The 25,497-nt window shown below is 31.8% G+C and overlaps 1 protein-coding gene across 2 annotated transcripts in view; it reads right to left on the bottom strand.

The window, feature by feature from the left end:
- Positions 1-25,158, bottom strand: part of LOC142322089 (WD repeat-containing protein 89) — a 65,384-nt gene extending 40,226 nt beyond the window's left edge. The window contains exons 1-5 of one of the 2 annotated variants that reach the window (XM_075360762.1): positions 25,022-25,158; positions 21,690-21,855; positions 19,957-20,082; positions 14,129-14,232; positions 1,325-1,494 (exon numbers count right to left, since the gene is read on the bottom strand). In XM_075360762.1, the coding sequence (XP_075216877.1) occupies positions 1,325-1,494; positions 14,129-14,232; positions 19,957-20,082; positions 21,690-21,855; positions 25,022-25,085 (630 nt within the window). In that variant the 5' untranslated portion in view covers positions 25,086-25,158. Of the gene's footprint in view, positions 1-1,324; positions 1,495-14,128; positions 14,233-19,956; positions 20,083-21,689; positions 21,856-24,975 lie in introns of both variants that reach the window. The other variant, XM_075360763.1, reaches the window with a different exon arrangement.
- Between the last annotated feature and the right edge of the window lie 339 nt (positions 25,159-25,497).

Raw genomic sequence — 25,497 nt, 5'->3', positions numbered from 1 at the left:
AACTAGTCAGTCATGCATCAAAAATCTTAACTAGAATTTTATACAGAAGAATTGAGAGGAGAGTGGAAGAAGTGTTAGGAGAAGACCAATTTGGTTTCAGGAAAAGTATAGGGACAAGGAAAGCAATTTTAGGCCTCAGATTAATAGTAGAAGGAAGATTAAAGAAAAACAAACCAACATACTTGGCGTTTATAGACCTAGAAAAGGCTTTCGATAACGTAGATTGGAATAAAATGTTCAGCATTTTAAAAAAATTAGGGTTCAAATACAGAGATAGAAGAACAATTGCTAACATGTACAGGAACCAAACAGCAACAATAACAATTGAAGAACATAAGAAAGAAGCCCTAATAAGAAAGGGAGTCCGACAAGGATGTTCCCTATCTCCGTTACTTTTTAATCTTTACATGGAACTAGCAGTTAATGATGTTAAAGAACAATTTAGATTCGGAGTAACAGTACAAGGTGAAAAGACAAAGATGCTAAGATTTGCTGATGATATAGTAATTCTAGCCGAGAGTAAAAAGGATTTAGAAGAAACAATGAACGGCATAGATGAAGTCCTACGCAAGAACTATCGCATGAAAATAAACAAGAACAAAACAAAAGTAATGAAATGTAGTAGAAATAACAAAGATGGACCACTGAATGTGAAAATAGGAGGAGAAAAGATTATGGAGGTAGAAGAATTTTGTTATTTGGGAAGTAAAATTACTAAAGATGGACGAAGCAGGAGCGATATAAAATGCCGAATAGCACAAGCTAAACGAGCCTTCAGTAAGAAATATAATTTGTTTACATCAAAAATTAATTTAAATCTCAGGAAAAGATTTTTGAAAGTGTATGTTTGGAGTGTCGCTTTATATGGAAGTGAAACTTGGACAATCGGAGTATCTGAGAAGAAAAGATTAGAAGCTTTTGAAATGTGGTGCTATAGGAGAATGTTAAAAATCAGATGGGTGGATAAAGTGACAAATGAAGAGGTATTGCGGCAAATAGATGAAGAAAGAAGCATTTGGAAAAATATAGTTAAAAGAAGAGACAGACTTATAGGCCACATACTAAGGCATCCTGGAATAGTCGCTTTAATATTGGAAGGACAGGTAGAAGGGAAAAATTGTGTAGGTAGGCCACGTTTGGAGTATGTAAAACAAATTGTTGGGGATGTAGGATGTATAGGGTATACTGAAATGAAACGACTAGCACTAGATAGGGAATCTTGGAGAGCTGCATCAAACCAGTCAAATGACTGAAGACAAAAAAAAAAAAAAAAAAAAAGATCTTAGTGAATAATATATTTTCAAAAACAAAATGTTAGAAATACCTGGGTTAAATCATCTACATGAGACTCCCAATATCCACCTAATAATTTTGTAGAACGTACATCCCAAAATAAAAGAAAGGCACTACCACCAATCACTTCAGTACCCGCACAGATAAATCTTCCGTCACATGATATATCGAAACAAGTAATAGGTCTAACAGAATCGCCACCTAAAAACAAAGAAATAGATAAGTCAAGTACTGCACACAGAATGAGATCTGTGTTAAATGACAATTGAAATAAAAAAAATAAGTGTAAACTCAAGCATTAGTTAAGAACCAATAACTAAATGCACATTTTAATATTGTAACATAATCCATCATTAATAGTTATAATGGAATTAGTAAAAATAAACAAACAAAAAACGGCAATTAGAAAGTTTTTTTTTTTTTTTTTACAAATGAAGTAAACTAATGAACTACATTACATCAGATCCATAAGTTAATACATAAAGTAATTTTTTTTTAATGAAACAAGAGATAAAAGAAAAACTTTAGTTTCTGATTGTTATCAAAAGAAGAGGTAAAAGAAAAAAATGTATGTTTCTGAGAGTGTTCTTCACTAGACTTAGAATAGTTGTAGGGGTTCCTTAAATGCTGAAATTTGATAAGCATACTCAAATAAATGTTTTTCCAACTGGCATACATTCAGTTTCATTCATAAATAAAAGACAGAATTATAAAAATTAAAAATATTAAATGTTTTAAAATCAATATTGAAGCCTTATTTATTAATTTTATTTATAACATTAATGTTAAGTCATTTTTCTTTTATTAAGTAAAAATTTCAAACTAATTCTTATAAGTATTTAAATATTAAATTTTAATTTACTTTAAGTAAATATATAAGTGTCATAAATAACCACCACATAATATTCTTTATACTGAACATGTTACATAAATATTTACATTCCTAATTTTTACAACTACCTTTTATGCATATTACATAATATAGTCTTGTGTGTATAGTGTATATATATATATATATATATATAATTATTTCATACTGGGCAGCAGAATTTGCATATTAGTCAATAATAAATTTCAAAAAGTTAACAAAACTATAAATAAAAATATGTTTCTAATATAATTAAAGAATTTAATAACTGAAGTAGCAGGATAATGCAAAAAAAAATTATTCTTGGAATTAATATGGTAAGTTTGACTTATCTATTTACTATGTTATAAAAGTATTTTCATTGTAAAATTAAGGTAAGATATGCCTTATCTCAATATTCTATACTAGGTGGTTTATATTAATAAATTTAAAGAATAATTTAACACTACAGAGGAATAATATGAATCTTATTCCAGCAAAATAAATATATACATATATATTTACATTTTTATATATAATTTTTATTACACAAGCAAAAATTGTTCCCAGAAAATTTATAAGACCAAATAAAAACAAAATAGAATTGTTTTAACTTTTACTATGCACTGCAGTAATTATTTGAGAATTATTTTATAGAGGTTACTAAAAATGGACTAGATCAGTTTGTTTTTGTTTTAGATAGCAAGACACATACACACTCCATATTAATTTGCATAATACATGAAAGTTTAATTTTACATAGATTTCAATAACTATTAATTTTCTTAAATATTAATTTTATGCCAATTTTGAAATTTTAAGCCATTAGATTTTCATAAATAAAAAGTATTTGGGGGAGGAAGAAGCCTCAAACTTGATCCACACATAATTGAATTTTTTACTTACTCCAGAAAAAGAAGTTTTAAATATGAATAATGAGACTGAGGTTTTTTTTAGTGAAATAGAAGATTACAAAAATTTATTTCATATTAGAAAAATTGCACCATAGCAGATGATTAAAGGTTATTCATCACTGTTATTAAAATAAATATTTCCAAAATCATTACATGCTTAGTATATATTTTTTTTGTGTTTTCTAGTTAAAATAACTGTAATGTATATATTTTATTTTCTGTGCAAAACAATTTTGGGCAACAAAGAAAATACATGATTGTGCTATTGTGTTTATTAAGTAAAATTTTATACACAATGTGTATAAAATTTTTATTTTCAATTTTATTGTGCAGTAACTGAGAGTTAACATAATATGAATTTTATTAAGCATGGCCCATTGGTATTAATACATAAATTATTTATATAATAGTTTCCACCTACCAACAATCTTTAATAGTAATGTTCAGGTGCTTTCAGATTATTAATCCATCCTCAAGAACAATGATGTGTTATGCATTGAAATTAGTTGCTTCACATATCATTAATTATACTAAATTTAATCTTATAAAAATATAAATATAACAACTGATCATTAAAAGGTAAAATTAACTTAATGTTATCTGTCATGTCAGTATGAAGGTCTCAATTTTTATGTTTATTAGTATGAAGCTGCATACACAGCAAATAAAAAAATAATTAACTATATAAATAACAGAGAACCTACTAGAATAATAAAACTAACAATACATTTAATTTAGATAAATTTGGAGTATATGGTTTAAAATTTGCAAATTGTCACCTGGAATATGTCAGGATGACTAATCAATCATTTTTGACTAGAATTAATAAAAACATTAATTGTATAGATAAAGGAAATAAAGAAAAATCCAATTTTGCTAGACAAATATTAAGAAATAATCATAATTATAATCCAGATAATTTTATTAATATTCTTGAATATTCCAATAACTTTCATAAAACAAATATTATAGAAAAATATTATATATACTTAAATAATAAAAGTTTAATAAATGAATAAACAAAATTTGAAAATGATGTATATTATTCAAACAATAATTTTGATTCTTAGGTTGGTAGTACTGCTTCATACTAATAAACATAAAAATTGAGACCTTCAAACTGACATGACGGATAACGTTAACTTTATTCTATCTTTAATTATTTTTATAACTTTATTTTTATAAATTCAATTTAGTATAATTAATGATATGTAAAGTAAATAATTATAATGTATAACACATCATTGTTCCTGTGGATGGATTAATAATTTGAAAGTACTTGAACACTACTAATAAAGATTGTTGGTAAGTGGAAACTATTATATAAATAATTTATAACGTAACAGGTAAGAGAAATTCAAATTATAACAACGGTTTTTTTGTGCCATTTTTATTTCACCAATATGAAATTTTAAAAAGGTAAAAAAATTAAAAGAAAAATCCATCTAAAATGAACAATTAAATATCACATTAAATTCGGCAGTCAATTATACTAAAATAATTTCTTAAACAATAAAAAAAACCCCTATCTTAACAAGAAATTTAACTTTCTTCACTAAAATTAAAGCATCTGCAGGAAAAAATATACACAAAAACAATAAATGAACTACACTACAATAAAAATAAATCTTTGTTAAGAGCTATATTGTAACAACAAAAGTATTTGTGAGTTATTATACCCTTCCATAATTGATAATATGAGAAATACCCGGGAGAGCAGATTTCCAAACATATCAAGTAAGAGAGAACTAGCTTCCTAGCAGTTCTGTAGGGGAAGCAACAACTGAATTAATGAAATAAAATAATTAATTAAAAACACTTGTTAGAAGAAATTATTGAAAGATGCTGCTGACAATAGCAAAATAATGAAACTATAACTGATTCAACAGTAATAGAAATCATAACCCTAGCACACAAGATGTAGAGGGAACTAAAGGTGTTAAAGCATATTCACAACTCTTATACTTCATAACATATACAATTTCAATCAGATAAACTCATAAAGAAAGATCTAGATTATTAAATAAGGCAATTACATATCTAAAACTCACCCCACTTAAAAAGGAAAAACAAATAAGAGGAAAAACAAAAGAGAAAATATGATCCCCACCAGATCATCAGAAATGAGAAGTACCAGGAAAAAACCTAAGCTATGGGATAATTAACAGATAATTTAGAAGAAATAATACCCGTTCTGAAGAAGGAAACTGAAAAAATTAGCCCCCTAAATCCGCAGAAAAAATACATTTGGTGGACAGAGTCTATGAAGAAAGACACCATGGCTGGTTAAGATTTCAAAGTCATAAAACAGAACATAATGCCACCAACCTCAAAAACATTCTCCCGAGTAATCAGGAAAACCAAAAGACAACCTCAAAAAGATCTAATAAATTTAATATAAGAAAATTACCATATAAGTAACTCTAGAGATTATTTCAAAACCTTCCGTAAACAATTAAAAAAATACAATCCCCCCAACACTAAAACTGAAGGATAAAAACGGAAATGTAGCACATCATAACAAGGAAAACGTGGAAATTAGGGCAGAAGCATTCCATGAGCTGCTAAACTGTGAAGTACCGGAGAACTTTTGGAAATCGATACTGATACCCCTGTTAAAACTAACCTGAAAAAATAACCCCCCACAATCCAAGATGAAGTGTCTGTGCTGAATGAAATGAAGAATTACAAGGCAAGTGGAGAAGACCAAATTTTTGAAGAAATGTGGAAATATGCTGAAGACACAGTTCAAATCTCTTTCATTTTGTTAAGATTTCTGGATCATTGAACAACTGCTATCATCCATCCACTTCAAAAAACAATTTAGATAGTTACAAAGGGATTTTGCTCTTAGATTGCAATTATAAAATATTCTCCAGAATAATTTATAATAGAATTAAAAAACAATTAGAAGATGACAAGAGAATAACAAGGAGGTTTTAGACCATGGAGAAATTACCCAGAACAAATTTCATTGTTTCTTCTAAATTTTTTTTACTCTCGGCTAGAATTATTATATCATCAGCAAATCGTAGTATCTTTATCTTTTCACCTTGTACTGTTAGTTCTATGTTAACTGTTCTATCATTAACTGTTAGTTCTATGTTAACTGTTCTATCATTAACTGTTAGTTCTATGTTAACTGTTCTATCATTAACTGCTAGTTCTATCTTTTTTTTAACGCATTATTATATTTTAATTAATGTACCACAAAATTTTCCTTAACTTTCCTGTATGCTCAGTCTACTTTACCAAGGATCATTTCTCTTTCCTCTTCTGAACACTTTTCTTTAATCCACTCTTCTTTCGCTAGTTTGCACTTCCTATTTATAGTATTTCTTAATTATCAATAGTCCCTTTTACTTTCTTCATCACTAGCATTCTTATATTTTCTACGTTCACCCATTAGCTGCAATATATCTTCTGATACCCAAGGTTTTGTACCAGTTCTCTTTGTTCTGCCTAAGTTCGGTTCTGCTGATTTAAGAATTTCCTTTTTAACATTCTACCATTCTTCTTCTACATTTTCTACCTTATCTTTTTACTCAGACCTCTTGCAATGTCTTCCTTAAAAATCTTCTTTTCCTCCTCTTCCACAAGCTTCTTTAAATTCCACCGCTTCATCTGACACCTTTTCTTTAGGTTTTTAAACCCCAATCTACATTTCATTATCACTAAATTATGGTGGCTATCAATGTTTGCTCCAAGGTTAGCTTTGCAGTCGACGAGTTGATTTCTAAATCAGAATCACCTGGCATTTTTCATATCTATATTCTTCGATTATGATTTTTAAACTGGGTGTTGGCAATTACTAAATTATACTTTGTGCAAAAGTCTTTCATTCCTTTTGCCCAGCACATATTCACCCACAATATTTCATTCCTTGCCTTTTCAACTGCTTGAATTCCAATCTCCACATATTATTAAATTTTCATCCTCTTTTATGTATTTAACTGCTTTGTCAATTTCTTCTTTTACACTTTACCTCATCATCATCATGAGTACTTGTAGCTCTATAGACTTTAACAATGGTGTTCTGCTTAGGTTTTGATTTTATCCTTATTACAATGATTCTGTCGCTATGCATCTTGAAATGATCTACTCTCTTCTCTATCTTCTTTTTCATTACGAAAACCTATTCCTGCCTGCCCTTTATTTGAATCTGTGTTTCTTCTAAAATCATCTGAATAAAAGTCATTTTCCTGTACCAACCAAACCTCGCTAATTCTTACTACATCTATATTTAATCTATCCATTTCCCTCATTAAATTTTCTTTATCTACCAACCTTTTTTAGACATATAACATTCTACGCATCGACTTGTACAATGTTATTTTTTAATTTTCTGGTGACCCCTTCCTTAGTAGTCCCCACCCTGAGATCCCAACGGGAGACTAGTTTTACTTCCGAAATATTTTACCAAGGAAGGCGCCTCCATCTTTGCTATGAAAATGCAAAGAGTTACATTTTCTTGGAAAAAAAACAGTTGTAGTTTTCCATTGCTTTCAGCTGCTCAGTACTGAGAAGATTGAGTGGTGTTGATATGGCCGTTTAAGTCCTCCTGACCTACGCCCTTAACAACTGCTGAAAGAGCTACTGCTCTCTTTCAGGAATCATTCCTTAGTCTGGCTCTCAACAGATACTTCACCGATATGGTCGCACCTTTGGTCCAGCTACTCTGTATCAATGAGCACTCAAGTCCCCTCACCATCGGCAAGGTCTCATGATTCATAGAGGGAGATATCTCAAATAGATAAACTAAAAAATTAACTCTACATGTGCAATGTTTCATTTTTCAAGAATAATATTCAAGAAAAAGTACAAGAAAAAAATAAAATCAGTTCATGCACACGCACTCTCATGAAACCGACAAATCCAAAATTATAGTATGAACAAACACTCCACAAGGACTTTTTAATAACATTACAATTAAAAACGACAGCTGCGGGAGAAAAAACAATCACATCTTACCTCTAAAACCACAAATTTAGTACTACTGTGGTGAGTTTGTGGACTTTGGACTGGAATGGACTGTGGATTGGACTGGCCTGTATACTGGAATATGGACCTGCCTGTGTACTGCATTATGGACTGGACTGTAGACTGGCCTGTGGTCTAGATTGGACTGGACTGTGGACTGGACTGGCCTGTGGACTGGATTGGCCTGTGGAGTGGACTGTGCTGTGGATGGGACGGGTATACTTAAAGGATTTTATAAACTAAGCGGGAAATTCCAGCGGCATGAAAGAGGGAAATTTTGTCATTTACATCATCGTCAAACAGGGAAACAAGATTAGAATATTTCTTATCATTCATTGCATAAAATTTTTCTAAGTCCTTGGTTCTATAGGAAGAGACTTTAAATAACTTTGGTGCTGTCGAAAGTAAGATCACCCCATACAGGAGTTAGGCAATTAAGGGATCCTCTTTCTTTTCTCCCCAAAATTTTCTCATTGGTTTTGGATGGATACATTTTCGTGACCCCGACCTCCCCCTCCTCCAAATATTGTCATGTGGGGTGTTGATTTACTTGGATTGAGAAGGGTGATTCACTACTGTAAGAATTTTACCCAGCTGACCTTCTGCAATGGAGGAAAGATCAAAAAAGAGGACAGACACTGTAATGGAGATAAAAGTTGAGCTACATGGAATTTGGAGTTCAGCAGACCCAGGCTATGGCTGGCACATTATTGGCAGCTCCTTTAATTGAGGGGTTTCCTTCGGTGGCCTATAGATCAGCTGCAGTTGCCAAGAGACAGTTTCGCCAATCCTCCATTGAGGAAGAGAAGGCACCACAGGGGTTGGACGATATAGTGAGAAAATTGGAATATTTGGCACTTGATTTGAGGAGAAATATAGATAAGAATATCAAGCGTACCATTAAAGAAGTCGAAGCGGATTTGACTGTTACAGAGAAAGAGCTGAGGAAGCTTGTGGATGCTTCAGCTTTTACTGTTGTAAAAAAAAAAGTTGACTTCAGAATCTTCCACACAGAATTTGATGGACACAGGATGCCCAATTATTGATGGGTTGGATAATGGTGTACAGCGAGTGGATGGTGGAATTTATAAAGAGTTGGCCTAGGGAGACTTATAGTCGAGTTGGTGACTTCATAGTGTATACACATGTCGGAATCAATCTGTGTTTTTACAGTGTTTGATTGATTTTTTCAGATATTTTATTGGTTACGGACATTGGATATTGATACATTGGCTTTACTGGATACAAACACCAAATTTCACGGCAATCGGACACGGACTATTCCTTTTATAACAATTTTTCCACAAGTATCAGTTTTGGCTATAGTGAAGCTTGTAGCTAAGATAGTGTTACTTTTGTGAGTGATTTAATGGACCAATTGGGGTTGTGACCAGCTTAGGCATCACTGGGACACCCCAAGAAGAGTTTTGAACACTTGGAAGTTTATTGGAGTTGAAGTACTTGTTGTTTTTCAGTGTTTTAATTTATTGAGGTTATACATGTGTAATAGTATATAGGAGATATTTTTCCTAAGTCCTGCTTACAAGGCGTTGCAGGCTTGTGACGTAGGTTGTTTATGAATAAACAAGGACTTTTTCGCATTTTTTTTGCGAAATTTTTCTAAGTGTTGAGACTAATTTATAAGGGAATAACATTTTCCTTCATAACTCCTGTCCCATATCTTCTGAATCTCCATGAACCGGGTCTTTCCTGACCCTGACCCCCAAAAAAGTTTTTGAACCCATTTTTGGGTTCATACATTTTACCTACCCCAAAAAAAACCCTACCCACCTGGACGCCCCGAGTGGAGTGTCAAAATATCAGGAACAAATCGGAGAACATGTTCTGACCGTTGGTTGGACAAGTGGAAGGTCATGGAAACAGAAGAGACTGAACTAAGCGCAGTGGAAAGTTCAGGATCTCCGACGACTCTGTTGACTACTATTTCATTGTGAACAATCATAGGTGTTCTGCAGAGAAAGGTCCAAGAGATGAAGGGAAAGAGAGAGTGCTCCAGCTGTAGTTGTCCTCAGAGGAGGAGACACCCCCTGCACAAATTTTAAAAGAACTGATGAATAAACTGGGGCTTGCACTGTTGGCGCTAAAGTGTAAAATGAGACAGGAGCTGGAAAGCTACATAGCAGAACATGAGAAAGAATTGGACCTGGTATACAGTGGGCTCAAACAACTGACTAAGTGATCACCGCTGTTGGAGAAAATTATGCAGGCAGTTCAAATTGATCAGCAAAGGGAATACTATGCTCGCAGGTGATTTATCGGACACATGACTGCTTGACCAGCTTCCTCATAGATGGCCCATAGAAATGATTAGTAGGGTCATAACAGTAAAAAATAAATCTGAAGTGAGAGGTTGTCAGTTTATTGATCTACCTCGTAAATACAGGAATGGTGAAGTGGCTAGATATGCCCCTGGCGATGTCGTATCGGATGTTTCAATGGTTATGGGAAAGGAAAATGAATCCCAGCAGACAAATAAGTATAAGATATATTACAACATGGAAGATGGAGAGCGCAAATCTTTGGCCAAGATACTCCAGGCAGTTAGGAGAGTCCTTGTAAAGTATGCAACCACAGTGTTTTTTTTTGCCAGCGAGGGTGTTTGGAGTTCTAGTTAGGAAAATTTTGTCTACCTATACAGAAAAAGTGGAGAAACCATTTCAGTAATTAAACCAGAAAATGTGGAGGCATCACGAAGGTTGAGATCAAGATTCAGGTTGGCTTCGGCAAGAAGGGCTGCTCCCTGTGTTGAAGACAGTAGAGTGGTGGTGGTTAAAGCGCAGGGTAAGTCTAACACTGACTTGTTAAAAATTATGAAGAGTGCAGTTACTATGGTACTTGGCCCCCTGCTCTGGATAATAGTGTACGATGGTGTGCTTAGTTACCGCCTGCCGAAAGTAGAGACATTGGAGTATGCTGATGATTTAGCAGTTGTTGTTAGCAGAGGGCGAACTTGAGGGAAAAGGAAATACAGCCTTGGAGAAGAAGATGATCAACGAATGGATGTCTGATAACAGATTACAGTTGGCTCCACATAAGAGGAGTACATGGCACTCACAGGCAGACATAATATAGGCATGATAAATCAGAGTGGGGGGACAATTGCTCCAAAATAAAAAGAACATCAAGTATCTGGGTGTGACTATAGACTGCGCCTGCAGATTCACACAGCATATTGTTGAGAGTTGTGAAAAAGCTGAGAGGACTCAAAGCACTTAACTTGTGACAAATCATGTGGCTCTGCAGGCATCAAAGGGAAATGTGATAACGTCCGCGGTCACTTCAGCGCTGTTATATGCCGCTCCGGTTTGGAAGACAGTGGTCAGAATAAAGAGGAACCTAAACAAGTTACAGAGTGTTCACAGGCGGGTGGGCTCTCATCAGAGTGATTTTGGCTTATAGAACAATAGCATATGAATTAGCATGTGTGATGGGTGCTGTCCTTCCAGTGGACCTGCTGGTAAAAGTGTGTATACCAGACATGAGGGTATCAGTAAAGCAGAGGCAGAGGCAACTACCATGGAAATCTGGAAGGAGAGGTAGTCTGCAGGTGGCGGCTCTCTATGGAACAGGAGGTTAATATTTAATCTGGAGACATGGTATGGAAGGAAAGTAGTGAAGTACATTTTTATATAACCCAGATCAAATTGGTAGAAGAGGTTCTCCCTGTTGTATGTTTGCAAGTGGGGAGAACACAGCTGAACACACGATGTTCACTTGCCCAGAATGGAGTGTCCTATGAACGACATATGGGATACAAGTTTTGTGACCAGATAATTTGAGGCCTATACTGGCCTCTAAAATTAACTGGAGACTGTTTAGCATGTTTCCTGCATCAGTGATTCAGTCAAAGGAAGATGAAGGAAGGCGATGGGAATATTAGTTACTGGGCTGAGCAGATAGCTCTGGCCATGAGGGCCAACATGCTCAGGTGTGTTGGTTCCAATGATTAGCTGGACACTCCTAGGAATGGGGATAGGAAATAAAGGACCAAGACCCTGCCGCTGGAGTGGGGCTTGTGAAAGACATAGTTGAACTCGGTCACCCCTCTCTGGTGGTTTGCGGCTGGTAAGCAAAGACAGAGACCCAGTTACTAGGGGGGGGGGGGGGAACGACATAATCAGGCCCAGTTATCCCGCTTGAGGATTTGAGGCTGGCAGTAAAAAAAGTTCCAACCAGAGGGCCAACCTGCCATGCCAGATTTATTGCCGGTGAGTGGGAAGACCCCTTTAGGTTAAAGGACACCCTCCTGAGCCAAGTTTTACTTAACTGTATGTTTGGCTCAATTGATAGGGGTGAAAAAAAGGGAGACTTATACAAATACAAAAATTGGATTGCCAGATAGGAGTGAGAAACCCCTGAACACTGCTGCATTGGTTTATGTTAAGGAAATGACTGAAAATAAGCTGATTAACAGTTTGACTGCAGGGCATACACAGGTGGCATGGTTGCTGAGCAGTTCCAGTCAGGTCCAGAAATGTTTTGTCAGCGAAATTAGAAGCAAGGCTCATTGGTGAGAAAAGAGGTGATGCCCTGGTCACAAATATATATCACATGGATATGGGAACCGCTACTGGCCTTGCACAGACACTAGCAGTTAACTTCTCTCCAGTAAGAAGGAATAGTGGGGGAAATCTGGATGAGTTGCAAGTGGAGATTTATGGACAGGGTATGGCTACATATGTACGGGGGGGAGAAAAACAGGGCGAATTTATCATATGACATATCCTGTGAGCAGACTCCTTGCTGCCTGGAGAAATGATGTGCAGGAAGAAAGCAAGCACAAGACCAAGATCCTGATTTTGAAGTCCATGACAACATATGTCAATTTACTGGCTGATGTTACAGTGCCAGAGAAGATGGAGATAATGTCCATACACAACGCCAATGATTCGATGGAGATCAAGATAAAAGAAGGCAAGTGTCAGATAAGTATCATGGATTCTGGCATCCATGATAAAGGAGGGGACCATCCAAACTAGGACAATGATGATGATCTTCTGCATAAGAAATCTGGAAAGTGGTATATAGAAGAGAGACATAATTGGGGGATTCAGCAAGGTAGCTGGCCAGGTGAACTGCAGATGCCAATAAGGCCAGGCTTTGGAGAAACTAGAGTTGCGACTTGCTGACTTCTGGCCGCATCCATAATGCAAAGAGGACATGTGCAGGTCGAACTGGTATCTTGCAGGGCAGACATAATTGATAAACCCCAGAAATGCTACCTGGTCATGTGGTTTCCTGCCTATCTAGGATGTTCACCAAGGGAGGAGCTTTGTGAGGGCAAGGGTTAGCAGGGTATTTTACTACTCCTGCTACCTCTTGCCCAATATAAGTTTGAAATGATACGGAGATCCTGGGTTATTTCTGGCCATCAGTCGGCACTATCGGCAGGGGACTGCAATGTGGTAGACATTCCAGGGATACACCAGAACAGATGTACAAGGCAAGCTGCTGATGGAGATCATTGCCGATTTAATTTGGGCATGGTGTGCATGAATAATGGGCGCATCTACACATTCAGAAGGGGGATGACTGACTCAATTGTTGTGTTTGCCATCTCAACGCTGGCTGCAAGTATTCAGGACTGACAGGTCAGAGTTCACTAACTTGTTTGTCAGTGAACAACTTGTTTTATTTGGTTAACTCTCTTGATTTACAAATTATGACTGACTGCAATAATAACTCTCCTTGTAATAATAACACATAAAAATATGTAGACACAGAAGAAAACAGTTGGAAACAATTGCAAGAATCAATTTTATTTTCATAGAACTAAAACCTATACTTAAGTTTCATTCTATTCTTTTCCGATATTTTTTACAGTCTCATTATTTGTGGTTTTTGTATCATTACATTTCCCCAACATGTAACTCCAATGATTGGTAAGGGATTACTCCTTTACTCAAATTAACTAGGTTCATCATGATATGATATTAATTAAAACATAATTTTAGCTATACCGATATTTCTAAATAGCAAACAAACTTAATTGCAAATAGATTAACATTTTAATAAAATATTTGTAATAAAACATAAAAAAATATTACCACAATTTTTTTAAATTAAACATTACCAGAGAATGTCTGAGCAAGGTGAGAACTATTTCTTAGGTCCCATAACTTTACGGTACCATCTAAAGAACTGGTATAAACATGAGAATCTTTATCACGTCCAAACCTAAAAGAAAATAAAATACAAGTAAAATTATAATTAAAAATATTCTCTATAATAAAACATGCACATGTTATAACAATAAATAATTGATCATGTTAGTGAAATAAAACCTAAGAAAAAACTATAGTTAATAAACAGTTCATCAGATTGTATCCTACCACCAGAATTATTTATTAAAATGAGTTTCTTTTCACTTGCTACTTTTATTTTTTACACAATTTGTAATGTCACAGACATCTCTAGAACATTGGAAGATGTTCTAGATTGAGATGATTAGTTGATTATTAAATTAAGATGATCTACATGATTAGTTACAAAATTTAATTGAAATTATAAAACCTAATTATAGAAAATGATCGCATTTTACTTCAGCGACTGATTTGATAATCATACAGTCAATGTTTTTTGTGGAGAAAATTTGGAGCAAAAAAATTATTTAGTTTCACATTATACAGAGCGTTACTTTATGTTCAGTAATATCCTTCTTATGTCTTTTTAATGAATTCTTTTAAGGTTTATGTAGACAGACTGCTCAATTCTGTATACATCAATTGCATCTTTTGACAACCAAACCACATTTTAAATAAGAATAAAATTAAAAATGAAAGGAAAATAAATTAAAAATAAAAATTTTTAAATTAACTTAAAAAAAATCACCAACAAAGTGAAAAAAAATTCTTTCTTCTAATCTTTAAATTTAAGGCCTTTTGGAATTAACTGTTAGTAAGATGATATTTGTTATTACTTTGGTTCTTAGTTCTATACTCAAAATTTAAGGAAATACTAAAAAGTAATTGTTTTTGAGGGCTGTTTTTAACTCATTTTTTATTGAGTTAATTAAAGAATAATTATTCTGTTGATAATGAACCATACCTTACCTTATCTTTTTTGTAAGATATAATTTTTATCAGTATAGATAATTTCTCAATAAAACTTATTAAGGAGCACATTTAAAAAGCACTATTTTATTCCAAAAAAAATAAAACAACTAAGATTATAAAATACTACACATAATTATGAAGAAATTTTAACAAAACTGTTTATTAATATTCTTAAAAATCACGGAAATATAAATAGAAAGAAAATGTATAAACATGCAACAATACTTTCGTTACAGTATTTGAAAAGTGTAGTCCGAAACATATAATTTACACAGTCAGTAGAGACTACCACAACATTAACTTAAAAAACCTCGGTTATAAAATACAACATTGTAAATGGATAGTTTCACAACTATGACAAGACGAAACCAGTAAGTCAAATGACATGCCTTTCTGTCAATTATATAGTAATTCAATAGTAAACAACACAGCTAGTAGATAGATGATAAATTATTTATATAGTTATGTTTTCAACCTCCTAAACTATTTTCAATGATTCAACAGTAAAACAAATTTAAATGACTTGTAGCAGAACTCACTGATTATGATATCCAAAGATTGATTATTTTTATTTTCAAAGATAACAAGAAAGTGATTAATGATAACAATCATTATCATTGTAGTGAAGATGAACACAAAAACAGCAATCTAAAATCATGCCATTAAAAACTGTAGTATAAGTGAATCATTATTATTATTATTATTACAATGCAATCATATAAACCATAAAACATTAAAAAAAAAAATATGAAATATAAATATACAATTAATTCTCTAAAGATATTCTCAAAACTTAAATGCAAACCTTACACAGGACATAAAACTCTTAAATCAAACATTATCTTTACCATTAATATGTACAGAAATGTTTAGGAACATTCTAAAACTGATTTGAAAAATCACAAATACAAAACAGCGATTTACAATTAAAACTTGGTTCTATATTAAAAGTTCATAAAAAAAAATAATAAAATGTTTTATTAGCTTAGATAAAAAAATAACTTTTCACTCTTGACAAATTAAAAATAAATACTGAATACTTATAAATAAATAACATCATACCTTATAGGCACATGACAGTCAATGAATTCCACGATATTGTCATGTTAATCTTGACAATATGGAAGAGCATTTATATACGTTTCAATGAAAACTGAAAATTATTTATCTCAAAGACTGTGGAATCTCAAAGGCTGTACTTACATAAAATTATTCATAAACTTTGTCCATTGATCCAGCAGAAAGAAGGTCGAACGTACATCATATCTGATATTATTTCAGTGTAATGAAATAACTTTTTTTATAGCATGTACTCTTTAGCAAATGCACTGAATGACAGTGAGGGTCCATGATTCATCTATCAAATAGGATCTAATCAATATATGAAACAGTAGCTGAAGCAACATTATCAATCAAAAGTAGATTGCAAAAGGGTGTAGAGAAATGAACAATAGTTCAAAAATTGATAAAAGGGTTCCGAAAACTAAAAGACTAGGTTCAATGAATGAAATCCAAACAAAACATTCACAGGAGTGTGAAACAATCATTGAGGTCACCCACTGGTTTATAACATTGAAGAAAATTGAATGTTGCCGTGGAAATTTGAAATAAATCAGCAATCACAGTTATCAAACTGCTAACAAATACTATGATCAATCAAGATTAAAGTTATTATATATTATCCTTAAAACTATAAAATCAAAGTTGAACATTGAGGGTGTCAGATATACTTTATTTATGATTACCTGCAAAAATAAGATTAAGAAAATTTCATGGAAATTGTACAAAGTAGTAATACTTGACATGGACTGTTCAGAAACTGAAATAGCAAAATAGTAGGAATTGGCACTCTAAGCAACAGTTTAGATTGATGAACATTATCAGGAAATTTCCAGCTTGATTGAATCAAAGTATTCATTTCCTTCAAATCAGAGAGCACCATCTGTATTGAGGAGAGGAATCATGTAACAATGAGTATTTTTTTAAAATTAATTTGAAAAAAAAAACAATTTTATACAAATAAGACATCAGCAAAGTGTTGGGTTTTCTTCGTTATGAAGCCCAGTGTTTCAAAGTTAATACATAAAATATTTTTACTTCTTTGGAAATTCTGAGTAGCTGGGTATAAATTTCCCAAATGACTGCACATGAGAACTTTAATATTCTAAAAAATTATGTTGAGTCTAATAATTACAAAATTTGTAACAACTGGTACTCTAAGATACCTTCATAATTACATCTCTTAGTCATTTTTTTAAACGTAATGGGATATGTAACTTTCTAAATATTTATTTAAAAAAATTTTTCTACAAGAATAAACCACCTAGTACAGAATACTGAGTGAGATAAGGCATTACCTTGAAATAATGATTTCAATCATGACTGAGGATGCGGGATCCCATGAGAGTACTTTCGTGAAATTTAGATAAATCTTATCTCAATATTCTGTACAAGGTTCTTTATTTAATAGAATTTAAATATAATTTAGTAGTACAGAGGAATAATATGAATCTTAAAAAGATTAATTTCAGTAAAGTATAAACAGAGTGTATCACAAAGTTTTCCCGGGTCTTTCATAATCTATTCTATTCATGAAAATAATGGAAAAAGTTCATATAAACATATATCATAAAATGCTTTGTTTGTGAGTACTGGCTAATAGTTTTTCTCGTAATAGTTCTCTTGGATTTCAGCTACCCTGGTGAAATGAGGTCATATTAAAATTTTTAGGACATTAATTAAGGAGCAGAAATCGTGATTTCTAATGGTTTTTGACCTGAAAAATTGAATGAAATAGGTACCAGAACCATATCTGCAGTAGGTTTTGAGAAATTTGGAATGAAAACCAATAAATTGGGGTAAAACACTCTGTTTTTTTATGTTTGACTGTTAAATGAGTAATAAACACATAAAATTTGTAGAGAATTTAATTCTGAAAAAAAGGTGCAAAATAAGTTAAATAAAAACCAAGAAAATTCAGAGAAATTTGAATTTTATTTAGGAACAGTACACTAGGACAGTGTATTATACAGAGTAACAATTAATTAATGACCATATTTACGTTGAAAGTTTTGTAGTACTAATTTGTTTTTTCTTTTTAAGTGAAGATAAAAACCAACATTGTGAAATTAAGTAATATAACATGTGGTGGAATACACAACAGCGAGCAGCAATAGTGAAATTTTATTTTGCTAGCAATTACTCAGTTATCACTGCTCAAAGAAGGTTTTGCGCTAGGTTTGGTGGGCGTGCATGTCCTCAAAAATCAATTCCGCAATATGTTGAATCCCATAGAAACAGAGACAGTATAACTGATACTAAATGTATGGATAAGCGTAGATCTGTACACAATGAAGAAACCATAGAAAGGATGAGAACTGCAATCACAAACAGCCCATAGAAATCTGCAAGAAGGTTGTCACAAGAAATTGGTGTCAATAGAGAAACTGTGCGCAACATCCTAAGAAGGTATCTGAACTTGATTCCTTATAAATCTCAGGTATCTCACAAGCTGAAAAACCAGCTGATTTTTGAAGTCGTTCGGCGCTATCTAACACTATTATTAGATTTAACTAAGCCAATCAGAATTTTGGAGAGAGGCTCATAATGGCTGATGAAGCACACTTTATTTATCTGGTTACATGAATAAACAGAATGTGATAAAATGGACTGGATAAAAGCTATGTGATATTCATTAATGCCCTTTACATCTAGTGCAAAAGTTACTATACGGTGTGCAATATCAAGATCATGGATAATATTATATATCCATATTTTTTTGAAAACGAAAATGGTGTTACTGTAACTTTTAATGGTGATCGTTACAGACAAATCCTGAGAACTTTTTATTCCTGAGTTACAGCGTCAGAACCCCAATTTTGGGGATATGTTCTTTCAGCAAGATGGTGCAACAAGCCACACAAGTCTTGAAATAAGCCAATTATTGCAACAGACATTTCCCAATCACATGATTACAAGGTTAGGTGACTTTGAATGACCTCCCCATTCCCCAGACTTAACTACTCCAGATTTTTTCTTTGTGGGGTTATTTAAAGTCTAAAGTCTATGTCAATAAACCAAACAACTTAGAGGATCTGAAACCAATCATAAGAAATGAAATTCAATTGATATCAAATGAAACACTTGCAGAAATTATGGATAAAGTGTTAGTTAGTAGTCAGGATTGCTTATGATTCAATGGAGGATACCTAAGGCATGTAAATTTAAAAAAAATAGGCAATGTTTGTTATTCTCTTTATCATATTACTTACTATTTCAATTTTGTAGCTGAAAATTTAACACAAATTGAATTACACTACATATAAATGGGTTATTAATTAACTGTCACCTGTACATAGCATTTTTAATAAAGTTCAAAAGGTTTTTTTGTTTTATTCAACTTATCTTACACCATTTTCTTCAGAATTAAATTCTATACAAGTTTTATTTAAAATTTTTATAAGTTTTGTTACCATTTAATAAAGTTATTGTATGTCAAACATAAAACACAGGGTTTTTTACTCCAATTTATAGGTTTTCACCACAGATTTCTCAAACACTGCTGCAGATACAGTTCTGGGACCTATTTTATTCGACTTTTCAGGTTAAAAACCAAAAGAAATCACCAATTCTGCTCATTAATTAACATCCTAAAAATGTTGGTACAATCTCATTTCACCAGGGTAGCTGAAATCCAAGTGAAATCTTTCACTAACCATAACAAGCAAATTAAGCATTTTAGGATATATATTTAAATGAACTTTTTCCATTATTTTCACAAGTGGAATAGGTTACGAAAGTCCTAGGAGAACTTTGTGATAAACCTTATATACATAAACAAACATACCTAGTATTTGTTATTGTACTGTCATGTGCTGTAAATCCACTGACTTTCTCTAGGTTATCTCTATCTAATCCATAAATCAGAATCTGTTGGTTAGATGTTGAACAAGCTAATTTTGCACCTGAGTCTCTGAAAAAATAACAAATAAATAACTAACATATAAAAGCATATAAAAGTTATAAAATAATGTGCTACTTACATTTTATTGTTACAAATTTAAACTCTCAAAAAAAATTTACAAGTATAGCAGAGTAGTTCTAGCAAGGTGCTTTTTCCTCTACTTACAGCCATACATCTACTTATCTCCACAAGCGCCTTGTTATAACTGCTTGGCTATACACACCGCAATTTATAAAATTTTATTTAAGTGATCCGTTCAATTAACATAGACATACCACAAACACTGATAGATTGCCTGTAGACTCAACGCATTCTGTAGGCAGTCTTATCTGGTGCAGTCTCTTAATAAGAAATTACACCAGATAGCTCTTATTAAGAAACAGCAATAGATAGCTGGAGACTTCCAGTATATTATATGAATCGACCAATTTATTAACATCTATGTAAAAATTCTGTATTCTATAATCAAAAAAGTAAAAACATACATACACTTTTTTCCTAATATCTATATTTTAATACAATCAAGACAAAGTTTGACTTAAATTGATCTTGTATACTTAATTTCTTACATTTGATGTTTCTTTACACTTGAACAAATTATTCTTGCTGTCAAACATTAAGTTAATATGAATAATCTTACTTTAATCTTAAAAATATGATATCATATGTAATCTGAAGAAAATACTTAAATTATTTTCTAAAGCATTAATAATAAAAAAACGAAATTTAGATATTTATAATGCCCTATTGTTCAACAATATTTTTTTTACTTATTCTAACTACAAATATATACAGCCTTCCATCCTTTAAAGCATGTCAATATTTTGTTTTCTATTTGGAAGTTTGAAAGGTAACTGAAAACAAACAAGTTTAATGTAAATTGCAAAATGAAAACTCCTCAATAATAAATAGTCCAAATAGAAGAAAATAGCACTATTCTTGCACATGCTTTAACTGTTTTCTTTTTAATGTTATCTAATTAGATATCAAAGCAAGATGATTACACAAAACTTAATCCTTGATATGTTTCAATTACTACCAAATTATCTCTCTCAAAAATATTTGTTTCTTGTAAAAGATCCAATGATATTAGAAATAAGTGATAATTCCTCAGCAGGCCTCTATAAATGTAAAAATATTTAAGAAACTATAAGTTTGGGCTGAGTTATGTAAGGGATCTATCTACTGCTCATAAATCTATGTAATAAATGTCAATAATATATAATTACTATATACAACAATAAAAATAGATAACACAAACAAAACATAAAGCATCAGTATAAAAATCAGTAAAGCAAAATTATTAATTTCATATCTAATATATTTCATATTAAAAGTAACTCTAAAAAAGTAAACTTTAAAGACTTATGTAGTGAAATTTATTATGAAAGGTAATGTCTAATTTTTCAGTTTTAGTATGTTAGGTTTTCCCTAATGAAGGATGCTAATATAAAAAAAAAAACACTTTGTATAATATGCTTACAAATCATCAGACAGCATTTAAACATTCAGTTCTTTATAACAGCACAAAATTTTTCACAAAACCTTTCTTACCATGAATAAAAGAAGAACCTACAAATTTCTAAGTGCATATTTTACACAAAATTAATAATTACCTGAAAAATCCAGCAATGTTCAATATATAGTTATTTTTTGCAGCTATTTCTTCACAAACTAAATCAGGATTTAAATAATATGAAGAACCAACACCATTACTGCTTTTAACAACAGGTGGTTCCAAACTACTTTCACGTTCACTAATATTTCCTTCAGTTTTAAAATCTGAAAAAAATTACAAAATAATATTTCATTGAAAACACATCAAATAACTACTCAATAGTTTGGAAAAAAGAACACAAATTACCAAGAGAAGATTGGGGAACCAGCAAACTTACAGAAAAAAGAGGTATGCTTAAGAATAAACATTAAGAGCAAAAGGATAAGTTAATAAATCACTTTGCTTATAGTAACACTAGTTAAAGGCTAATAAATACACATTAAAAAAAGTATTAGCCTTGTAATGGCCATAAAAGTTTGTGGAGACAAATTGAAATTATAAAACACTTTTTTTAAAAACTTAATTCAAAATCTATACAGTCATCTTTGTGATCATCCTCAGTTCTGCTACTGCCAGTATTGGCATCAACTCGTGTTAGTGTTTTTTTTTTTTTTTTATTAGGCAGACAAGTATTAATGATATATGTATGATTTTGTATAAAAAGTGTGTGTGTGTGTGTGTGTGCACATGCATGCAAGTGTGTGATTTAAATTGTCTCTGTTCATTTGAATATTGTTATGCTTTCACTTATATTCATGATGTTCAAGTATTATATTAAAATGCAGTCTTTTTTTTGTTTTTTATAGAATATCAAGGTTTTTGTTAATTTAGGTGACACAGAATGTGCATTATAAAAACAGTGATGGAAGCTAATGGAATCTAACAAAGAATAGTTTAGTTTATATATTCCAGGGTATTGTGTGTATTTGATTGTTGTGTTCTGTGGGTAATGACTTGTTTTCTTCATTGTTCCAACAGTTTGTTGTATCTATGTTTTTTTTAAATTTGGGTACTCTTTAATTTGGCAATCAGCACTTAAATATTTTGTTAAAAATGAATGCATTTAACATTTGTGGGGCAATATTAACATGTGTAGTATGATCGAATGCAAGTATTAAAAATATTTAAATAACTTATGAAAAAAGGAAACTTTTTCTGTAGGCTACTAGATATTTATCTAATATAGAATGAAAAATAAGGTACAATGAGGGATTAAAATCTTTAATGCTGGAGACCTTGTGTGGCCTTACAGTGTTCAAAAACTACCTTTTCACAACATAAAATTCAAGTTGATACTGTATGTTATCAGGTGACTGTACAGATTAGTTGGCTGCTTTCATTTACTTAACAGAATCCTGAGTTTATTATAAGTTAATGCTACTTTCACGTGTTCAGTGAGAATTTTTATTTATGCAGCATTAAGTTAAAATGAGTATTCAATTCAGTAAACAGCTGAAAAAAGACTTCTTAGTGTTTGGATGCATGAACACAAAAACGCAAATGAAAACTATGAAAGCATAAAGTAAGGAAGCTCTAGCAGTAGTAACACTGCAAAAAAAGTGGAAGAAAAAGAAGCCTATTCCACTGGGTCAATCCTAAATTTGAAGCAATCTTTAAGTGTTTTGAGTTGACTGAACAGTTCAGATATTGTCAAGGATCCTGTTTAAGATCTCCTCTTAATCAACCAGGAAAAAAATTTCAGAGCTAAATAATCATTCAACATTTCAGAGAAAAATTAAAAAAGATCTTGGGTTTAAACCCTTTAAGCCTGCTCGTCTTAATGAGCAGTCTTACCAGGTCATAGGGATAAGAGAAACTTGAAGCAAAGCTCTTCCAAGGTGTTTCCCTAGTATAAAAGGGGACCACTTTTCTTCTACAAGTGTATTTTCCTGAATAATACATCAAGGAATGTGCATTTCTTGTGTAAACAAAATTCTCTTCATAAGGAAATTAACTGATCTCTATGGTGGAGTGGTTGAATCTTGACCATTCATCCAGAGGTCCTGCATTTGAATCCTGATCAAGCATAGAATTTTTCATATGCTAAAAATTTCCATGTACAAGCTTTGCAGCTTCTTTAGTGAATTAATTCATTAGGCAAAAAAAAATTATTTTATTCCCTTCAATCAACTGGTATGAAAGTAACTACAATTTTACAAGAAGACGGAGCTCCAACTCATTATGCTCAGTCGATCTGGGACTTTTTAAAAAACATTTTGAAGGGTAACAAAATAAACTTTAGATTGTAAGAAAAGTTTTCTATATTCTTAACAAAAAGTTAAAGGAATGCCACACTTCTGTTAATTTTAAAAACATTCATTCACTTTAAGATATAAATAAAAGAATGACTTTCACTTCAATTTTCATTTGGACTGGCATTTTGGAAATGTCTATTTAAATATATTTCCAACAATTAAAAAAAAAAATGTAATAGGCCTAAACATTTTTCATTTTATGAAATTTCTGCCATTTCTTACATACAATTGATGCTCCAAAACGGTGGTAGAACTATCTGCATTTTTACCTTACAGAACATAAAAATAAACGCCTAAAAACAAAATTACAACTGAAATTAATCATTTAGCCAAAAGTTTGTTTTTATAAAAATTGAAGAGATCACAGTCAATGCGGAGTAGTATTTTTAAATCAATTTTCTATGGCCAAAGGATAGGGTTACTGCAAAAACTTTCCAAATTTTCAACTATAACATTCTTTCTCGGTTAGATTCATAATATTCAAAAGCAACCATATTCTGGTTATTTTATCGCCAAAATGGTGAAGTACGCATTAAACAACATGTAAACTCAATTTTCGTCAAATAACGCAATGCAAAATTGCCACTCCAAGCAACAATATTAAATCAAATATAAGCACATTCAATATAACTTAATATTAATAAATTAACAATAAATATAATTATTAATACACCTTACCATCACGTTGATATGTACTCTAGATCATTCGTCTTACTTGGACGCCATCATCAGGAGTTAATATTAATACATTTAAGTCAAAAATTTTGAAAATCATAGTTAAAATTTAAAAACAGTCATACTGTATCCCGATCCGACATACGCCTGTTTTCAAATTTTAATCATGATTTTTTTAAACTTTTGACTTTAAATGTATTAATTTTAACTACTGATGATGGCTTCCAAGTAAGACGAAAGATCTAGAGTACATATCAACGTGCTGGTAAGGTGGCTTATATTAATTTATTCATTTAACATATCAGCGGTGCCATGTTTGAAAAATTAACTTAATATTACATGGCTCCACAAGATGCAACATGAACGATTAAACAACGCCATTGCACAGGAACGTAAACTACCTTCTATACATACATTTTGTAAAATAAACTGTCAAAGTAATTTTTATTTGTAACCATACCATATACATTTAAGTCATCTACTGATTTCATTTTTAAGTCACTGAATTTACTTGCCAATAACATGAAGGAAAATTAAACCAAAACATAACCTTACACAAAACAATAACCAAGCACGTGCAAGCTAACTACAGTTACTACATTTAACAAGAGCGTTATCGAGAGATATCGATTTATAATAAATTTAAACGATGTAACTGAAAATTACCTCTTCTATGCCCCTAGGTTTGAACTTGTTTTTTATAATTTTTCATTGCGTGCATAGACAACAAATGAAAATAATTTTCATTTGTAGTAATAATATATGCAAATAATAAATAATAATAATGATTATTATTGTTGAACTAGTCTGTTAGTGTTAATAAACCTGTAAGTTTTAATTTTTAGAAATTACAAAATAATGTACTGGTGTTCATAAAAAATTACTACTGCTTTTTAAAGTATAAGGATTTTTTATAAGTTCACCAATTTAATTTAA

This window comes from Lycorma delicatula, chromosome 3, assembly GCF_047948215.1.
Source record: "Lycorma delicatula isolate Av1 chromosome 3, ASM4794821v1, whole genome shotgun sequence".
Lineage (NCBI taxonomy): Eukaryota > Metazoa > Arthropoda > Insecta > Hemiptera > Fulgoridae > Lycorma > Lycorma delicatula.
This window is presented reverse-complemented; position numbering and strand designations above follow the sequence as displayed.